The following is an 18,705-nucleotide window of genomic DNA, read 5'->3' as shown; positions in this document are numbered from 1 at the left end:
CCCATTTTGTTTGAATGGGGCCAGCCTATCAAGTGATCCAGACTACTCTGTGTGACTGCCCTGGCCTTCTCATTTACACTCCGTGAATGTCTGGGCTGTCTGCACTTTGTATCAGCAGCGATTCTGTATTTCCTGCCAGATCTCCAATGCAGGTGTTGACCAGTGCCAGAAACACCCCCATTCGCTGGCGAGTCTCCTTTGACAACCACTTTCTGAGATCTGTCAGTTAGCCAGGTCTTCATCCCTTTCACATGCGCTCTGTCGATCCTGTGCCATGCTCATGGTGTGATCAGAATGCTGTGTCGTGCTCACCCACACCTCGGTGTGCATTACAGCTACACAGCGCCTTTATCGACCAGACTGGTCAGCTCATCAAAGAATGAGATCAGGTTTGTTTGACAAGACCTGTTTTCCATAACACTCTGCTGAATGGCAGTAAATAGGTTAAGAACATAAGAACGTAGGAACAGCCAAGCTGGGGCAGAGCAATGGTCCACCTAGCCCAGCATCCTGTCTTCTGACAGCAGCCAGGGCCAGGTGCCCCAGAGGGAATGAATGGAACAGGCAAAGTGTTCCTGTTTTTATTCTTTAGTAATTGAATCCTGTATCTGGTTTCCAGGATTTTGCCTGGGATTGCTCGTACTGCCCGTCTGGGTACATCTGCAGGGCCATAAAACCCCTGCGGGCGGCTGGCTGGTGCCCGCTGACTCAGGCTTGGGCTCTTCAACTGCAGTGTAGACATTTCGGCTCAGGCTGCAGCCTGGGATCTAGGACCCTGCGCGGTGGGAGGGTCCCAGAGCTCAGGCTGCCACGCAAGCCCAAAAGTCAGCAGTGCAGTGGAACATCCCCGCAGCCCGAGGCCCACGAGCCCAAGTCCGCGGGCACGGGCCCGCCGCGGCAGTTTTACTGCAGTGTAGACGTACCCCTAGTTACCCGTTGCTGTTTCTGGCTATTGGCCCTGTATTCGCACACTTTGTTTTGTGGCTGTTCGCCAGGGTTACGAGATGCATTGAAAGTGAACAGCAGCACAGCATGTGACTCTGGGCAGGGTCCCCGTGAAACGTGTCCCCCAGCTTCTTGTGTCGAGCCAGAGCGAGGGATGTGTTTCCGGAGGGAGGGAGGGAGGGCTGGAAAGCTGGGAGCACCCGGGACCTGCTGTCTCTCTGGGGGCTGGGAATACCATTGTGTAGCTGCCGTGTTTGTGCCACCCAGTAGGTCACAGACACACACCACTCCTGGCCGCGGCTCTGCTGCGCAGGTGGCCTCAGACCTGGGGAGGGACGGCCGGGGGCAGTGCCGAGAGCGGGGGCTGGTCAGTAAATGGGTGGGGGCAGGCGAGAGAGGGTTAACCTTGCCTGGATTCCCACCCCTGTGTATGGTGGGCACACAGCCGATGTTTGAATGGCTTGGCCCAGAGCCCACCACGGCCCATTGCCTCCCTTTAACAGTGGCCAGCACCCGCTGCTCCAGAGGATAGGGCAGGAATTCCCTGCCCCCCCAAGCAATGGTGGGATGATCTACCCCAGGGCAGGCTCCTCTTGAGCACTGGGCTTCTGCCGGGGGCAGGCAGGCTCTCACCCTCCCTCCCCTGCATGGGGCGCTGGGGTTTTCAGTGCTGTCTATAGGGGTGCCTCGGGATGGCCTTGTTCTTCAGATCGACACCCAGGCCTCTGTGAGTCCTGCCGAGCATCAGCCTCAGGGAGATCTTGTGGCAGGGAGTCCCGCAGGTCAATCATGGGTTGGGTGGAAGAACATTTCCTTATCTCAATGGGCAGTGGGGTGGGAACACAGGGGGTCCATGGTCTGGCCATCTGCCCATGGGGGGTGGATGCTTTGGGCCCAGGGTCGGGCCAGCTGCAGTGGGGTGGGGATGCGCTGGGCCTGGGGTCGGGCCGGCTGCCGTGGAGTGATGCCCGTCTGGGGTCCCTTGGTCCAGGCTCTCTGGCCTTTCCTGGTGTGACACTAACGCTCGACCTGCCACCTCTCCCCAGGCCTGTTCTGACGTCCTTCCTGCTGCCGCTCGCTGACGCCGGGGCCATGTGGGCCCTGCTGCCGCTCCTGTGCCTGATGCCACCGGGCTCCTCGGCCACGGGGGCCCTGGCTGAGATGCGACAGACCGGAGCCAGTGCCAGGGCCCAGCCCCCCTCTGCCGCCCAGGGAGCCTTGCCGAAAACCCCTCTGATGGCGTCGGAGCTGCCGGCCAGGGGCACGGACCCCGCGCTCTCCCTCAACCTGGGCCTGAACTTCAAGATCAAGGTGTGGAGCCAGGGCAGCTTCCGGCTGGCAGATCCCAGCACCGAGCCAGCCCTCACAGACCTTCTGCCGGCCGACACGGCGGACCCGATCTCCTCCGCCAGTTTCCTGCCGCCGGCGAACCGCTTCCTGGCCGAGCTGCCGCCCGGCGAAGCCCTGTCCGGCTCCTCCTCCACGCCCGGCTCGGGGTGGCTCATGACCGGCTCCGCAGACGAGCCGTCGCCAGATGCTTCCCACGGCCCCGGGAGCTGGGGCGAGACCGCTGGAGACTGGGATGGCTCCCCGGTTCCCCAGTTCCGCAGCAGCCCCGGGGGGCGCCCGCCGAGCTCCACCCCCTTCGAGTCGGAGTTCCTGGAGCCAGTGCCCACGGCCCGGCTCTCCTTGTTCCGGCCTGTGCTGGGCTCCCAGCCCGATGTGATGCTGCCAGCTGCCAGCCAGCCCACCCCTGCCAGCTCCCGCCGAGGGCGCAGCAAGGGGCTGGAGTTCAAGATCAACATTGACCTGACAGCTGGGCTGGACCGGGAGGTGGGCGCGCCCCCCACCCACGTCCTGCCTGCCAGGGGGGGCAAGGGCCAGGGCACCAGGTGGAAGTACCCGCTGCTCCCCAGCCTGAAAGCAGGGATCTCGGAGATCGCCAGCAAGCTGGGCACCTCCAGTGAGTACGGGGAGGGGCTTGTCTGCCTGCTCTGCTCCCCACGCGGCCCTGGCCTCCCGGCCACCCTAGATGTGTGCTCGCACAAGGAGCCCGGGGCACAGTGCTCGCTCCACACAGATTAATGTACCGGCAGTGTCGGGCCATTGTGATCATCTAGTCCGGCCTCCCGGGCACCGCGGGGCAGTGACCCACCCCGACACCTTTTCTGGAGCGGAGCTTTGGGCAAACCATCGCACCTGGCTTTTAAACCGAGCTGTGGGTGAGGGTCTGCATGTCTGCGAGATTGTGTGTGTGCGTCTGTGAGATTGTGCCGTGTGTGCATCGAGGGGGTGCATGTGAGCTGTGGGGGGGTCTGCGTGTGCGAGGTTGTGCCATGTGTGCATCGGGGGGGTGCATGTGAGCTGTGGGGGGGTCTGCGTGTGTGCGAGGTTGTGCTGTGTGTGCATCGAGGGTGCATGTGAGCTGTGGGGGGTCTGCGTGTGTGCGAGGTTGTGCCATGTGTGCATCGAGGGGGTGCATGTGAGCTGTGGGGGGGTCTGCGTGTGTGCGAGGTTGTGCCATGTGTGCATCGAGGGGGTGCATGTGAGCTGTGGGGGGGGGTCTGCGTGTGTGCGAGGTTGTGCTGTGTGTGCATCGGGGGGGTGCATGTGAGCTGTGGGGGGGTCTGCGTGTGTGCGAGGTTGTGCTGTGTGTGCATCGAGGGTGCATGTGAGCTGTGTGGGGGGGTCTGCGTGTGTGCGAGGTTGTGCTGTGTGTGCATCGAGGGTGCATGTGAGCTGTGGGGGGGGGTCTGCGTGTGTGCGAGGTTGTGCTGTGTGTGCATCGAGGGGGTGCATGTGAGCTGTGTGTATGTGGGTCTGCGTGTGTGCAAGGTTGTGCTGGGTTTGTATCCGGAGGGGTGTGTGTGTGTTGTGTGGAGTGCGTACACGTGTGTGCACAGATATGATCCATGCTTCTCATGGGGGAACCGGCTGCAGCCGGCCCTTCCTCTGGGGGGCCAAGCGCAGAAGCCCCTGCCCTGGGGAGGGATTTCATTCCATCTCTGTGGTGCGGAAGGGGCTGGATTAGCACCTGGGGGACTGACCCCAGAGCAGGCCCCCGTGGCCCTGTCTGCGGACAGGGCAGCTCGTCCCCCACGGCCCGTCCAGCCCTCGAAGGAGCCCGTGACACCACTCATGGGGAGGTTGCGGTGCAGATGCCTGCCCCAGACCCATCTCAAGAAGGGCAACCCCCCCGGACAGCACACACTGAGCCCCCCTGCTGCATGGCCACTAGCAGCCCCTGCCCAGAGTCAGGGGCCTGGGCGCGAGTAAGGCTGCCAACTTTCTAATCGCACCAAACGGAACATCCTAGCCCCGCCCCTTCCCGAGGCCCCGCCCCTTCCCGAGGCCCCGCCCCCACTCACTACATTCCCCCTCCCTCAGTGGCTCGCTCTCCCCCACCCTCACTCACTTTCACTGGACTGGGGTGCAGGAGGGGGTGAAGGCTCTAAATGGGGGTGCAGACTCTGGGGTGGGGCCAGAAATGAGGGGTTCAGGGTGCGGGAGGGGGCTCCGGGCTGGGGCAGGGAGTTGGGGTGTGGGAGGGGGTGAGGGCTCTGGCTGGGGGTGTGGGCTCTAGGTGGGGCTGGGGATGAGGGGTTTGGGATACAGGAGGGGACTCCAGGCTGGGGAGGGGGGCTGAGGGATTTGGAGTGTGGGAGTGGGCTGCGGGTTGAGGCAGAGGTTTGGGGTGCAGGATGGGGTGAGGGCTCTGGGGTGGGGCCAGGGATGAGGGGTTTAGGGTGTGGAAGGGGCCTCTGGGCTGGAGCGGGGTTTGGGGTGCGGGAGGTGAGGGCTCTGGGCTGGGGATGTGGGCGGTGGGGTGCAGGAGGGGCTCCAGGTTTGGGGATTGGGGTGCAGGGGGGTTGAGGGCTCTGGGTGGGGGTGCGGGTTCTGGGGTGGGGTGGGGATGAAGGGTTTGGAGTGCAGCGGGGGGGTCTCAGGGCTGGGGCAGGAGGTTGGGGCTTGGAGCTGGGGCGGGGGCTTACCTCGGGCAGCTCCCGGTCAGCAGTGCAGAGGGGCTAAGGCAGGCTGCCTGCCTGTCTGTCCTGGCTCCGGGCTGCACCCCGGAAGCGGCCAGCAGGTCCAGCTCCTGACCTAGGCCTGGGGGGCAGGAGGCTCCGCGGCCCGCAGGCACCGCCCCCGGCCAATGGGAGTGCAAAACTGGTGGTTGGGGCGGGGCAGCACGCGGAGGAGCCCTGTGGCCTCCCCGCCTAGGAGCCGGACCTGCTGCTGGCCATTTCCGGGGCTCAGCGCGGTGCCAGGACAGGTAGGGACTAGCCTGCTTTAGTGTCACAGCACTGCCGACCGGACCTTTAGTGGCCTGGTCGGCAGTGCTGACTGGAGCCGCCAGGGTCCCTTTTCGACCAAGTGTTCCAGTCGAAAACCGGAGGGCTGGGGTGGGGGTTGGGCCTGTGTGTGTATGGGGGGACTGGGGCCATTTTCGTCCTTTCCCTGCTGCACGGCCCCATCCCGGAGAAGTGAGCAAGTGAGAGATGCCATGGGCAGGGCCAGGCAGGACCCACTCTGGGGCTCCTGGAGATCTCAGTGCCTGGCCTCTCTGCAGGGGGCACCGTGTGGGGGGGGAGGTCTGTGGGCCGTAGCCCCTCTCCCAGACATTGGTCACATACGTCTGGGCTGAATTAGAGCCAGGCCTGGCTGCAACAGACCCCGGAAACCCTCCCCTACCCGCTGGGCACCTGCTGCTGACGGTTCCGTCCTGAGCAGGCCCCGAGCACCCTGGTGTGTGTGTGCGGGGGGGTCTCCAACTCTTGTCAGACTCGAGACGTCCCCCTTTCTGTGTGCATGTGGGGGGTCCCTGGCCCCCTGTGCTGACCAGGCCTGGTCTTTGCTGTCTCCCTGCAGGTTTCTTTGGTCCTACGCTGCCCCCAGACTGGCACCAAGAGAGGAGGGGGCCACAGGAGAGGAACAGCACAGACGGCGTCTGGGACCAGCCACAGGACACCAGCCCCTCCCTACCCCGTGCCATGGAGCCAGGTGAGCCACTGGGCTGACCCGCCTGTCCTGTGGGGCTGGGGCAGCCCCCAAACCAGCTCCTCCCTCTCTGAGTCCCTCCCACTGCCTGTCCCCAGCACACGGAGCCTGAGCAGATGCCAGGGCATCCAGAATCCCCGCCACATACGGAAGGAGACCCACCACCCAGCCCTGTGCCCCCACCCACCGCGCAGAATGGGCCTCCTCGTACAGCCCATGATACACACCCCAGTGCACCCCAATACACACACCCTAATGCACCCTAGCCCTGATATGCACCCCAATACTTACCCAGTGCATACCTGATACACAGCCCAGTGCACCCCAATACACCCCGATACACACACCCTAATGCACCCCAGCCCTGATACACACCCCAATACGCACCCCAGTGAACTCCAAGACACCCCCGATACACACACCCTAATGCACCCCAGCCCTGATACGCACCCCAGTGCACCCCCTGACCCCCCCAACACACACTCCCCATGCACCCCTCTGATACCCCTAATGCTGCACTGTTACGCACCCCAGCAAACACACACACAGCAGACAGACTGACCAGCATACTATACCCCCCGGTACACAGCCCAGCACTCCCCCAGCGTGCCCCCGATACCTCAATGCCCTGATCCCCCAACACTCACACTCCCATGCCCCGATACCCCCGGTATACATTGGCACACATACGGCTCCAGAACAGGTAGCTGGGCCCCAGGGCGTCCCGTGCCCCTGTGTCCCCATGTCCCCCCTCACCCCCTGTGCCCCCATGCTGTCTCATTCACACAGCAGGAAACACGGGGACTGTCAGGTCCAAACAAGGACGCCCCAGCCAGGGCCCGGCCTCCTGCCTGGCTGCAGGACTCCCCCTGGCTCTTTCTGGCTGTAGAGCGCCCAGGGCCTTGTCCTTTTGCCTGGGCCCACGGCTCATGCCCTCCTGTGGCTCAGGTCCCTCCCGTGGCAAGGGGATCTTTGCCTCCTCGCCCTAGTCCCCAGCCCTGGGGGCACGATGCTGAGAGTAGGGGATGCAAAGGGTTAACGCTGCCGGGGCTGGACTCCGCTGGGGGGCTGAGCTGGCCTGGAGCACCCAGCCAGGGCGCGGTGGCAAGTCCCTGAGCCCCAGCGGGGCATGTGCAGGGTCCTGGTGGACTCAGCCATGCCTGGCTTTGCACAGAGCTCGGTGCTATCTCGGCATCTCCCTGACATGGGGGAGGGGAGCTCGGACCTTTGCCCAGGAGCTGGCTCAACAGGTCTGGGGGTGGGGGGCCTGCAGGGGGCCTACAGCCGGTGGGGTGTTGCACAAGGCCCAGGTGCATGTGGGGATGTTTTTACCTGCCTCTGTAGCCTGGGTGGGGTTCCCAGCAGTGCAGGGAGGGGCCGCGGGGCTGGCCGGGGAGCGGGGGTGGGGACGAGGCACAGGGGGACTGGCTGGGGCACTGCTCCGGGCTGGGCTGGCACTTGGAACCGGGCGCCCGAACGGCCCTCGCTGGGCAGCCACCTGGTGCATCCTGTCCCAGGCCCGGGGTGCGGAGCCAGTCGCCCGGAGGGAGGAATGCAGCTGGGTCTGCAAACCTGCCTGGCCTTGGAGGGGCCCCACGCTGTGACCAAGGCCTCTTGATAAGCCGGCTCCTTCTGCCAATTGCTGGAGAGGCTGGTCTGACAAGGCCAGAGAGAGAACCCCGGTGTCCTGGCCAGCCTCCCCGCCTAGGGGGCCATGCTGGGCCATTGCTGAGTGCAGAGGGATCAGCCCCCCGGTGCTGGAGAAACCCAGCACGTCTCAGAGCAGGGAGAGATTTGTGAGGGTCAAGCCGCCCTTCCAGCCCCCGGGGTGGCTCCCGGCCACACACCCCTCGCTGCCAGCCCTGGGGGAGCTTTCCATGACGGGATCTAGCAGCAGCAGGAAAGTCACTGGGGCCGGGCTGGGCTGGGCTGGGCCGGGCTGAGCTGGCTGGAACCGTTCTGCCTCTGGAGGGTTATGCAATGAAGTGTGGTCAGAGCTCACAGAATATGCTCCCCTGCTACCCAGCTCCCAGTCCCGCTGCCCTCCGCCCCTCCTAACCCCACTGTCTCCTTCAGCCCACTCCCCCCGTCCCCTCTCCTGTTCCCCACATTGCCTCCTCCTGGGGTGCCCCTGCTCTGCCCCAACCCCCTTTCTGCACTCCCCCCCAGCCCCGTTGGCCTGCGGCCGGTGGGGCCAGCACAGTGTCTGGCGATAGCCGTCGGTGGGCTCTGGTTGGACCCGGAGAAGCTGCGCCCCTGAAGGTCACTCGGCTCCATGCCGGCTCCCTGCAGAGGGCCGGGGCCGCCTGTCACATCCCATGGGGAGATGGAGTGAGAGCTGCCGTGCCCTGCGTGCCCAGGCTGACAGATGCCAGGCAGTGTTAGCCTCCATCCGGCACGCTCCTTTCCGGGTGCAGGCAGGCGGATGCAGCAGTGCCGTAGGGGCCTGCGGCGTCCCGGGCGCAGCGAGCAGACAAATGCTTGGTGGCAGCCCGTCAGCCCAGCTAAGAGCCGCCTGCATGGAGGTGACAGATGGATCTGGACAGGGGTGAGGACAGCAGCTCTGCGGGCGACAGGCCCCTCACCTCTGCAGTCTCGCCGTGTCCCTGGCTCAGCCTGCTGGGAAGGGCAGCGCAGCTGCTCGGAGACGACCTCCCGCTGGTCTGGCATGGCGGGGGCAACCGCACTGCCGCTGCTCCTTCCGTCATCCCCTGCCTGGCACCTCCGCCACCCTGATTTCCAGCCCCCACTGTGGCTGTGTGGTCCCCAACCTGCCTCTTCCCCTGCCGGAATCCCCGCTCCAGTGGGCTCGGCTCAGCCAGCCCTCTGCTCGCCGGCCCGGGCCCTGGGAGCAGGCCCAGCGCACCACTGGTCGTACCCTGCGGGAGCCCAGCCGCAGGAAGGCAGCCTGTGCCCGTGCACCCGTGGGCGATTGGGGATTGCTGCTCGCTGCAGGGAGCCGCCTTCCACCCGCCACTCCCGTGCTCTGTGATGTCACAGGCTACTGCTGGGCAACCCTGGAACCCGGGGCCGGGTTTGGAATCCCGCCGAGGAGTCGCCTGGAGCGGCTGGAGAGAGATGGACGTCGCTGCCAAGCCCCACATCCCCCCCGCCATGGCCCTGTATGCCGAGAAGCACAGCGTCTTCCAGCTGATGCAAAGCATGGTGGAGGCGCTGCTCATTCACCAGCCCGAGGACCCCATCTCCTTCATGATAGACCACCTGAAGCAGGACAGCGACCACGTGCCCAGGGTGTTTGTGCTGGGCCCCCCGGCCGCCGGGAAAACCACCATTGCCATGTGGCTCTGCAAGCACCTCAATGCCTCGTACCTCAGCCAGCAGAAGCTGTTGTCCAACAAGACGCTGGTGCTGGCCAAGGAGGCGCAGAGCTACCAGCTGCGACAGGAGCAGATCCCAGACGAGCTCTGGGTCGGCCTGCTCCAGGACCGCCTCTCGGACATGGACTGCATCAGGGAGGGCTGGGTCCTGGACGGGTTCCCCCAGACCCGCGAGCAGGCCTTGCTGCTGCAGGCCTCCGGCATCATGCCACGGCACGTGGTGGTGCTTTACGCGCCGGACACCGTGCTGATGGAGAGGAACCTAGGCAAGCGCCTGGACCCCGCCAGCAGGGAGGTGTACCACACCACCTTTGACTGGCCGGCCGACCCCACTGTGGAGCAGCGCCTGGTGCAGCCCGACGGCTGCTCGGAGCAGGCCACAGCCAGGCGGTTGCTGGAGTATCACCGCAACATGCAGGGCATCTTCCAGAGCTACCGGGGGAACCTCCGCACCGTCAACGCCGACCAGCCCTGCGCCGACGTCTTCTCCCAGGTGCTGACGTTCGTGGAGAGCCAGCCCCGCTCGGCTGCCCCCTTCACCCCCCGGCTCCTGCTCTGCGGGCCCCCTGGCAGCGGGAAGAGCCTGCAGGCCGCCCTGCTGGCCCAGAAATACGGCCTGGTCAACGTGGACTGCAAGCAGCTGCTGAAGGAGGCCGTGGCGGAGAAGTCGAAGATCGGGGAGCTCATCAAGCCGTATTTCGAGAGCAGGTGCCCGGTGGCGGACAACCTGGTCCTGAAGGTGCTGCGGGAGCGGCTGGGCAAGCCGGACTGCGCGTCCTGCGGCTGGGTGCTGCACGGCTTCCCGCGCGACGCGGACCAGGCCGAGCTGCTGAGCAACACCGGCTTCACCCCCAACCGGGTGGTCTTCCTCACCCTGCCCCTGGACGCCATCCTGGAGCGGGTCTCTCAGCGGGCCACGGACCCCGTCACTGGCGAGCTCTACCACCACCTGTTCAAGCCGGCCCCGAGCCCGGAGCTCTGCCAGCGCCTGCGGCAGAAGCCCCAGGACGCGGTGGAACAGCTGGAGCCGCAGGTCGATCTGTACGGCCGGCACGCCGCGGGCCTGCAGGAGCTCTACGCGGATGCCGTCTACGTCAATGCCGACCAAGACCCCTACACTGTCTTCGAGTCCATAGAGAGCTGCCTCACCCGGCCTCTGCCCCTCCGCACCGTCTAGCGCCTGCCGGGCAGGGAAATACAGGTTGTTTTCAGAATGGGATTTGGGGTCGTCTTCTTTAACAGCACCAGGTGTTCCTTGCGGGGGGGGGGGGTAACCTCTGCTGGGCTCCCTTCACCCCCACCTCCCTGCCCAGCCCCCAGCCCAGCAAAATAACTGGGGTAAAATATTGAATGGCTCCCCGGTGGCGTCAGTGAGGAGCCAGCAGCGCCCAGCCAGCTCTCCAAGCACTTGGCTTGGGACCCTCCGCCACTCAGTCCATCTTTCCCGGCCTCCTGCCCTCTTCCCCTTCCCCCCGCCCTCGATTTTGACACCCCTGCAAGTTTGCGGAACCCCGCCCCTCGGCTGCGAGAGCAGGGGATCCCTGTTGCCTTGGGGGTCTCTGTAGAAGTTGCTGGACCCCGGGGGCGCTCTCTGGGGAAAGCTGTGCGATGGCCTCTTACGAGTCTTCTCCCAGATTGTCTGGTGAGAGCTTCCCAGGCTGGGTTCTGCCGCTCCCTGGGGCACGAGGGGACCCTCCGGAGCTTTGAGTAGCTGGGTTGGAGGAATCTCTGCTCATCCCGGGCCAGGCATGGGGAGGGGCCCTTCCCCTCTGCAGACGGAGGCAGGGGTCTCAGTAGAGTGGAGCTGTGCCCGCCGGAGATGCTCGTGCGCTCGTCCGATCTGGGTCTCGGCCCCGTCCTGCTCTCCCGGCCCGCGTGGCTCACAGCCGCGTGTTGGTGTTTGACTTTGAGGAGTCTTTCTCCTCGACCACGTTACAGAGGGCACGTCTCTGCTGCCCCCCATCCTGCAGGCTGACCCCCTCAGATGCCCCTGGGGTGCCAAGTGTGGACTGGCTGCTGGCTTTGCGTGGCCTTCACCTCCCCAAGGCAGCTGGTCCAGGCAGGTTTGCAGAAGGGCCTTTGATCTCCGAGCAATGGGGAGCCCGGCAGGAGAAACGCGGCTCAGCGAGCTGCATGGCAGGACCGCCAGCTCCGGGTGGCAGCGGCAGGGCTGGGTGGAGAAACAGAGTGGCTGTCGCCTCTGGGGCCATCGCCTGAGCACACCTGCGCAGATCCCCGCTCGGCCAGTCCTGCCGCGGGCGCATTGAGGGCGGCATTCCGTCTCCCTCTGTAACGGAGCCGTTCTCTGGCCTGGCACCCAGCCTGCTGCCACCCTGGCACACACCCAGCGTCCATCCAGCCCTATTGGTGCATGTGTAATGGGGGCCTTGCCCCTGGAGCGCCCCCTGGCGGGGCAGTGCTGCAATTAAGTCCCTGCCTCAGTTTCCCCTAGTGGGCTTTTAATAAGTCCTATGAGGCTTATGTATATTGAACAGTGCCCCTTCCGGGCTCCAGCTTATTTAACCAACACATCACCCAAATCAGCCTCCACTGCAGCCGCCTGGCTGGAGGGGGCAGGGGCTGAGTTGTCTCCAGGTCCCTCAGCAGCCAGGCCCTATTGCCAGCAGTGTGGGAAGGGTCTCTCCTTTAGGATCAGATCCCCAGAGATCGAACTGCGCCGGCCCTTCCTCCGAATGGCGTCTAATTCCTCGGTTCCGGGGCTGCAGCTTCTCCCGCCATCAGGACCAGATTCTGCGGAGCCTGAGCGTTGGCAGCTCCTCCCTGCCCCAGCACCTGCCCCCTCGCTGCATCTCCCTGGGGCGCCCCCTCCCCAGCCCCCTGAGGAGCCCTCCCCAGGAGCCTCTGTTCCGTAGGGGGACCCCCCTGGGAGGAGCTCCGTAGCCAGCCCTCCCAAGGAGCTCCCCCCGCATTTCCTCCCTGTGCCAGAGCCCGCATGGCGCTGCCCAGCCCGGGGGGATCTGGCTGGTCACTCTCTTTAGCAGAAAGAAAAGGAGGACTTGTGGCACCTTAGAGACTAACCAATTTATTAGAGCATAAGCTTTTGTGAGCTACAGCTCACTTCCTCAGATGCATATCGTGGAAACTGCCGTTTCCACGATATGCATCTGAGGAAGTGGGCAGTTTCCACGATATGCATCTGAGGAAGTGAGCTGTAGCTCACGAAAGCTTATGCTCTAATAAATTGGTTAGTCTCTAAGGTGCCACAAGTCCTCCTTTTCTTTTTGCGAATACAGACTAACACGGCTGCTACTCTGAAACCTCTCTTTAGCAGAGTCTGTCGCAGGGCGACTGAGGGCTGAGTGCCCCCGGGACTCCAGAGCAGGAGCTCCATGCAGGGGGATGGGGCTGCCACGCAGCTGGGGCCAGTGGGGCCCCGACTGACAATAGTACTGAGCACACCCTGTGCCTCTTGTCCCTACGTCTCAGCGCATTAGGAATGGGGATGGGACCGTTCTCATGGACAGAGGGCTGGGGAGGGGCAGGTCCCACCAACTCAGTGGCATGGCCAGGCGTAGCCCTCCAGACCCCTGGGCCTGAGCTCTGCTCCCCGGGCCATGGCGCTGGCCGGGCACGGGCAGGACGATCCTGCGTATAGCAGGGCACACGGCCCTGACAGCAGCAGGGCCCAGGGGCCAGACAGCCGGCTCCGTGGCAAATTCCTCTGCGGTGATGCAAACGTGCGGGCGGATTGAGAGATGCCAGAACTAATCCAGCGAAGAGGGGGCTGCAGAGGCACTTGGTGCTGATCCGAACCTGGCTAAAGCCCCAGATTAGACTCGAGAGCGATAAACAAAGCGGGGTGCAGGGCCGGGCCAGGATCCCCTGCGCTGCTGGAGCCCTGCCCCTGAGAGGGGCCGTCGAGGAGGGGGAAGTGGGGCTGGGCTGAGCTCTGGGGGCTCCTCTGGCAGCCCCAGTTCAGGCTGCCTGGGGGAGCCGTGGGGGGAGGAGGCTGTGTCGGCATTGGGGTGATTGCTGATCGGCATCTGTCCTGCCGCTTCCTGCCAGGCCCCATGGAGCCTTTGTGCCCCGCTGGGACCGGCCATTGTGTGAGCCGCTGTGTTTGGAGAAGCCCCTGGCTACGCAAACAGCCCGAGAGGCAGCCCCAGCCCATTGTGGCTGCCAACAAGGCTTCCGAGCCCACCGGCCTCCCCTCCCCCATGCCAGCGCCCACGGGGCTGGCCAGCGGGCGCTGGGCTTGCTCCAAAGCAGTTGCAATGCAGAGGCTTTTCTCAGCCTCCACCGGACACGGGGAGGCCCCTAGGATGTGCCCACGAACCAGGCTGGCGCTGCTTGTCCACCCTGTCCATCTCAGCCCCCGTGCCCTGACCCTGGTCACTCCCTGGCCTTGAGCTCCCGGGCAGGTGGCCTCTCCCAGCAGGGAGAAGGGCGCACCCGGCTCTCCCAAGCCAGCTGTCACTGAGGAGCCCTGGTGCGCTCTGCTGTTGGAGTGAGCATGGGGGTCCCCGGGGTCCCCCTCCTGCGCCATGTGCATGGTGGGCATCTGTCCCTGCTGTGCTAGCCCAGCGGCATGGGGGGCTCCGCACGGGGTGTCTGCCTGAGCTGACAGTCGGCACCGCTCCACCCCTGAGGTCCCAGGGGGCTCAGCCAGCCGGCCCCCCACAAGCAGCCAGCAGCCCGGCACATTCTGCCAGCAGCTCTGCGGCTCCAGGGCCCCTGGATTAGGGGCTGTTCGCTTTCATGTTTTATCTCCAGAACAGAGTCCCTGGCTGCCTGCTTTCCAGCCGCGGGCGCAGATAGTGCAGGGATGTGTGTGGCTGTGTGTTGTGCGGCCATGCGGGGGGAGCTCGGGGGACGTGCGCTTGTGCATGGCGGGTGTTTGCACCGCCGGGCCTGAGTGGCTGAATACAGCAGACACCACGCCCTGACCGGGGGCCTTTTCACTGTAAGGCCTGTGTGTGTTTCAAAGCCCCCCCTCTGCCCTCCCCGCAGGGGCACACAGTCAAGTGCAAAATGCACACGCACAAAGTTGTGTCTGCACGTGTGTTTTGTGAGTGTCTCAAGTGGGAGCATCTGCCAGGTGATGGTATATTAGTATGCGTGTGCGTGTGTGCACTGGGACACGTGTGTGCTCTGTGTGTGTGTCCACACTGGGGCCCGTGGGCGGGGGTGGGGTTGCGTTCTGGGGCCAGCACTTGCTCTGTGTGTGTGTGTGTGCGGGCTATGCAGCCAGTTCAGTGCGTGCTCTGTGAGTGGGGGGCATGCGCGCTCTGTGGGGGGGGGCGTGCGCGCTCTGGGGCTGGTGCGCGCTCTGTGTGTGGGGGGGGCGTGCGCGCTCTGGGGCTGGTGCACGCTCTGTGAGTGGGGGGCGTGCTCGCTCTGGGGCTGGTGCGCGCTCTGTGTGTGGGGGGGGATGTACGTGCACGCGGGGGCTGGTGCGTGCTCTGTGGGGGGTGCGCGTGCTCTCTGGCTGGTGTGCGCTCCATGTGGGGGGGGGTGTGCGTGCTCGGGCTGGTGCGCGCTCTGTGAGTGGGGGGCGTGCGTGCTCTGGGGCTGGTGCGTGCTCTGTGAGTGGGGGGCGTGCGCACTCTGGGACTGGTGCGTGCTCTGTGGGGGGGGGCGTGCGCGCTCTGGGGCTGGTGCACGCTCTGTGAGTGGGGGGCGTGCTCGCTCTGGGGCTGGTGCGCGCTCTGTGTGTGGGGGGGGATGTACGTGCACGTGGGGGCTGGTGCGTGCTCTGTGGGGGGTGCGCGTGCTCTCTGGCTGGTGTGCGCTCCATGTGGGGGGGGGCGTGCGTGCTCGGGCTGGTGCGCGCTCTGTGAGTGGGGGGCGTGCGTGCTCTGGGGCTGGTGCGTGCTCTGTGAGTGGGGGGCGTGCGCACTCTGGGACTGGTGTGTGCTCTGTGGGGGGGGGGCGTGTGTGCTCTGGGGCTGGTGCACGCTCTGTGGGTGGGGGAGAGGCAGGGCAGCCTGTTTCCATCACCCCTACCTTGCCCCTGGTGCCCCCCTGGTGGTCCCCACCCCCCGGGGCCAGGCCCCAGGTGCTGCCCAGCTCCGTGGGGCACCAGGCTTGTGCGAGTGACGCGTTTCCCGGCCCCGGAGAGGCAGGAGGGGGTGGGCTTTGTGGGCGTCCCCATGATGATGCCAGGCCACGAAGACCCGCTGGGCCCTAGCGCTGGGTCTGCCTCCGCCCCCTGCTAATGGCCTCTCCGTCTCCTTCATCCCCAGGCCCGGCCCCGGCCCCTGGCCCCTCTCCCGGCAGCGAGGGGGCGCTGGCCGCCTGGCCCAGGTGCACGCCAGAGAAGCCAGAGGAGTGCGGCTCCCCCAGCCCTGAGCCCGAGGCCCCCCCGGCACCACACCCGCTGCCCTCCCGGCCCCTCTTCGTCACGCTGCACGCGGACTGGAACACGGCCATGGCCGACTGGGGCCTGGCCTGGGAAGCCCACGTCTACGGGGCTGGCTCCCTCTTCAGCCTGCTGGCCCTGCTCTCCCTGCTGAGCCTGGCCTGCCTCCCCTTCCGCTGCCCGGCTGGCTGCACCTTCCTGGCCGCCCTCGACCTGCTGCTGCTGGTGGCCGGCGCCGCCCGGGCCTTCCTGCTCTTCTACGACGCCTACGGGCAGCAGGAGCGGCTGCCGGCCCTGGCCTGGCTGCTGCTGCACGACCTGCCCTTCCCTTGCTTCTCCTCCGCGCTGGCCGTCGCCTTCCTGCTGCTCTCCACCCGCTCCCGCGTCCAGCTCTCGCGCGCCCGCTTCCGGCACCCCGGCTGCCTGGCCGCCCTGGTGCTGCTGCACTTCTCCGTGGCCGTGGGCGCTGTCCTGGCCGCCGACCTGCTGCGCCAGTTCCCCTTCCTGCTGCTGGTCTCGCGGGGGGCCTTCGCCCTGCTGGCCGCCCTCCTCTCCCTCGCCTTCCTCACCTTCTACTGCCTGGGGCGGGTGGGCGCCCTGCAGATCTACCACCTCCAGAGCGCCACGCCACCCACCGAGCGCCTCGGCCACTGCCCCTTCGCTGACGCCGGCGACTGGAGCCGGGCAGCGCGCTCCACCCTGCTTGCCGCCTGCTTCGCCCTGCTGAGCGCTGCCCTGCAGGCCTACGCCATCCTCCACGCCCTGGGCTACGGCCTGCCGCCGGGCTTCTTCGGGCCCTGGCCCTGGTGGTCGCTGCAGCTGGGCTGCCGGCTCTGTGAGGTGGGCACCGGGCTGCCCCTGGCCCTGGTGGGCCTGTACCCCATGTTCTGCTCCCATGAGCCCCCCTGCGTGCACTGCTGGGGCGGGCTCTTCCGCGGCCCCGTGAAGGCCCCCATCCTGGCCAACAACTTCCAGTGGGCCGTGGCGCAGCATGAGAAGCTGGTGACGTGTGACACCATCACCCGCAGCGACTCCGAGTTCCTGCCGCTCTACGCCCTGGCCGGGAGCCGCCCGAGTGCGGACGGGGCGGCGGGCTACTGCGGCGCCCACAGTCCGGGGGCTGCCAGGACCTCGGAGACGGGCCTCGAGGGCGGCTACAGCTCGAAGGCCTCCTCCGTCATCAGCGTGGCCATGGACAGCGACCCCACCGCCGGCTTCCGGCCCCCGTCGCCCATCAACCTGCGGCGCAGCATCGACGAGGCCCTGTTCAGCGAGGCCCTCATCCCCGCCAGCCTCTTCCAGCCCTCCAGCGCCCCAGCCCGGTCCAGCCCCCTGGCACTCAGCCTCCACAGCCCCGGCCTGCAGGAGCGCCAGGGGCTCCGGGAGACGCCGGCCAGCCGCGGCCTGTACCGGACGGCCTCCTGCGTGGAGCTGGACGTGGCCCTGCCCCAGGGAGGGGATGGGGAGGCGTCCCCAGAGGTGGGCGCGTCTGATGCCGCCCTCTGCTCCCCGGGCAGATGGAGGGGCAGCAGCTGCTGCTCCAGCTCCCCCTACGGACTCTCCCTGGACGGCTCCTCCCTGGTCCTGTGCCCCAGCCCGGAGCCAACCACCCACGCGTCTTCCTTTGCCTACGAGCCGAAGCTGCCCCGGGGCCAGGGCGAGAGCAGCCCCCGCCGGTCCCCCCCGCCGCCCGGGGGGCCGTACCTGCCCCTGGGCCAGCCCTCCCAGGAGTCCTTGGACTCTCTGGTCCCGGAGCCGCCGGCGGGCGACGCGGCTCGGCTGCAGGAGGAGTTCCTGGACGTGTGCCGGCAGATCGACGCACTCAGCATCAACAGCGACACCATCGACCTGTAGGGAGAGGGGCCGCCCCGGCCCCGCTGCGGCCACCTTCCCCGTGGGCCCGGCCTGGCAGGAGGAGCCAGGGCGGCCCTGAAACCCACATCTCCCCCCATGGTGCTAGGCGGGACGGGCCCTTCCCGCCTCTGGAGGGGGGTCCCCTCTGGTCAGAGCCAATGCATGGCCCATGCACCCCAGCAGTGGGCGCTCACACCACAGCAAGGTCCCGGGGCGGGGCAGATTCGCCATGTCGTCCCCCCGCGCGCCCAGTGCCCACACTGCATTGCCCGTGTCCTCCCCCACGCCGGAGAGGGGGCTGGGGGAGCCAGTGGCCGGCCATTGGGGCCTGCAGCTCTATGACGAGGAGAGGGCGCTCCCTGCTGGGTGCGAGAAGGGACTGCGGGCTCCCAACAGCCAGGGCCCACAGCTCCTTGGGAAGGGGGCCCAGGGGCCCGGCTCTCGCCCTGGCCCTTGGAAGCGGCTCAGTAGAGATGCCCCATGCCCGCCCCCCCATACACCTGCTGCCTAACACCCTCCTCCCCCGCTTCCTCCCAGCCCCGGGTGGGCCCGGGCCCAGACTTTGACCCCTGTATTAGCAATGAGGTAGGCTCGTGGTTTGTACTCCAGACTCCAAAGCCCGCAGCGGCAGTGACAGGCCCCCGGGCGCGGGGGCCGGAAACTCCTCCCTCCTTTGCATTAATAAAGTATTTTATCAACAGGAGCAGCTGGGTCCTCGTCGGGCAGGAGCCGGGGGCGTTACATGGGTAAACCTGCAAAGCCCCAGCCCCGTCCAGTTCCGAGTGTCTGAGTGAGACACGAGTGCTGCCAGGGAGAAAGGGCGCCCCTGGGGTTCATTATTAGGCAATCGTCGGGCGCTGTCCTGCTGCCCAGCACCGGAGCGCCCAGTGCAGGGAACGGAGGCAGGGAACGGAGGGCAGGGCAGGGAACGGAGCTGGCCCAGGGACCCCGTCTGAATGCCGTGGGCTGGGGACCGGCACAGGGAAGGGACCCTGGCACACTGCCTCGGGCCGAGCAGGGGAGGACGGGCCCGTAGCGACTCTTCGGCCAGCCCCAGCAGGGCCCGGCCAGCAGGACGTGCGTCTTGGGCGACCTTTGGAGCAGGAACCAGGGTGTTTCCTGGGCGGTGGGCGGGGGGAACAATGTGGAGACACTGCAGCCCCCTACTCGTCCCCCCCCCCATGCTCCCCTGGGCTGCCAGCAGGAAGTGGGGGGCCTCCCCAGGCCCCCTCTCTGCAGGGACAGCAG

General features: G+C 66.3%; 2 protein-coding genes across 2 annotated transcripts in view; both read left to right on the top strand.

The window, feature by feature from the left end:
• The window catches only part of PRRT4 (proline rich transmembrane protein 4), a 29,466-nt gene extending 11,316 nt beyond the window's left edge, over positions 1 to 18,150 (top strand). The window contains exons 2-4 of the mRNA XM_084633471.1: positions 1,992 to 2,908; positions 5,815 to 5,946; positions 15,488 to 18,150. Coding sequence (XP_084489597.1) covers positions 2,038 to 2,908; positions 5,815 to 5,946; positions 15,488 to 17,457 — 2,973 coding nt within the window. The 5' untranslated portion in view covers positions 1,992 to 2,037 and the 3' untranslated portion in view covers positions 17,458 to 18,150. The remainder of the gene's footprint in view (positions 1 to 1,991; positions 2,909 to 5,814; positions 5,947 to 15,487) is intronic.
• Positions 8,951 to 10,458, top strand: LOC311514720 (adenylate kinase 8-like; the record flags this gene model as incomplete). Its single annotated transcript, XM_084617399.1, has 1 exon — positions 8,951 to 10,458. The coding sequence occupies exon 1, from the start codon at positions 9,022 to 9,024 to the stop codon at positions 10,456 to 10,458; it is 1,437 nt and encodes a 478-aa protein (XP_084473525.1). The 5' UTR covers positions 8,951 to 9,021.
• Positions 18,151 to 18,705: the final 555 nt, after the last annotated feature.

Source organism: Lepidochelys olivacea, assembly GCF_965140295.1.
Source record: "Lepidochelys olivacea isolate rLepOli2 genome assembly, chromosome: 1".
Classification (NCBI taxonomy): Eukaryota; Metazoa; Chordata; order Testudines; family Cheloniidae; genus Lepidochelys; species Lepidochelys olivacea.
The sequence above is the reverse complement of the archived record's forward strand: the minus strand, read 5'-3'. Positions and strand labels throughout refer to the sequence as shown.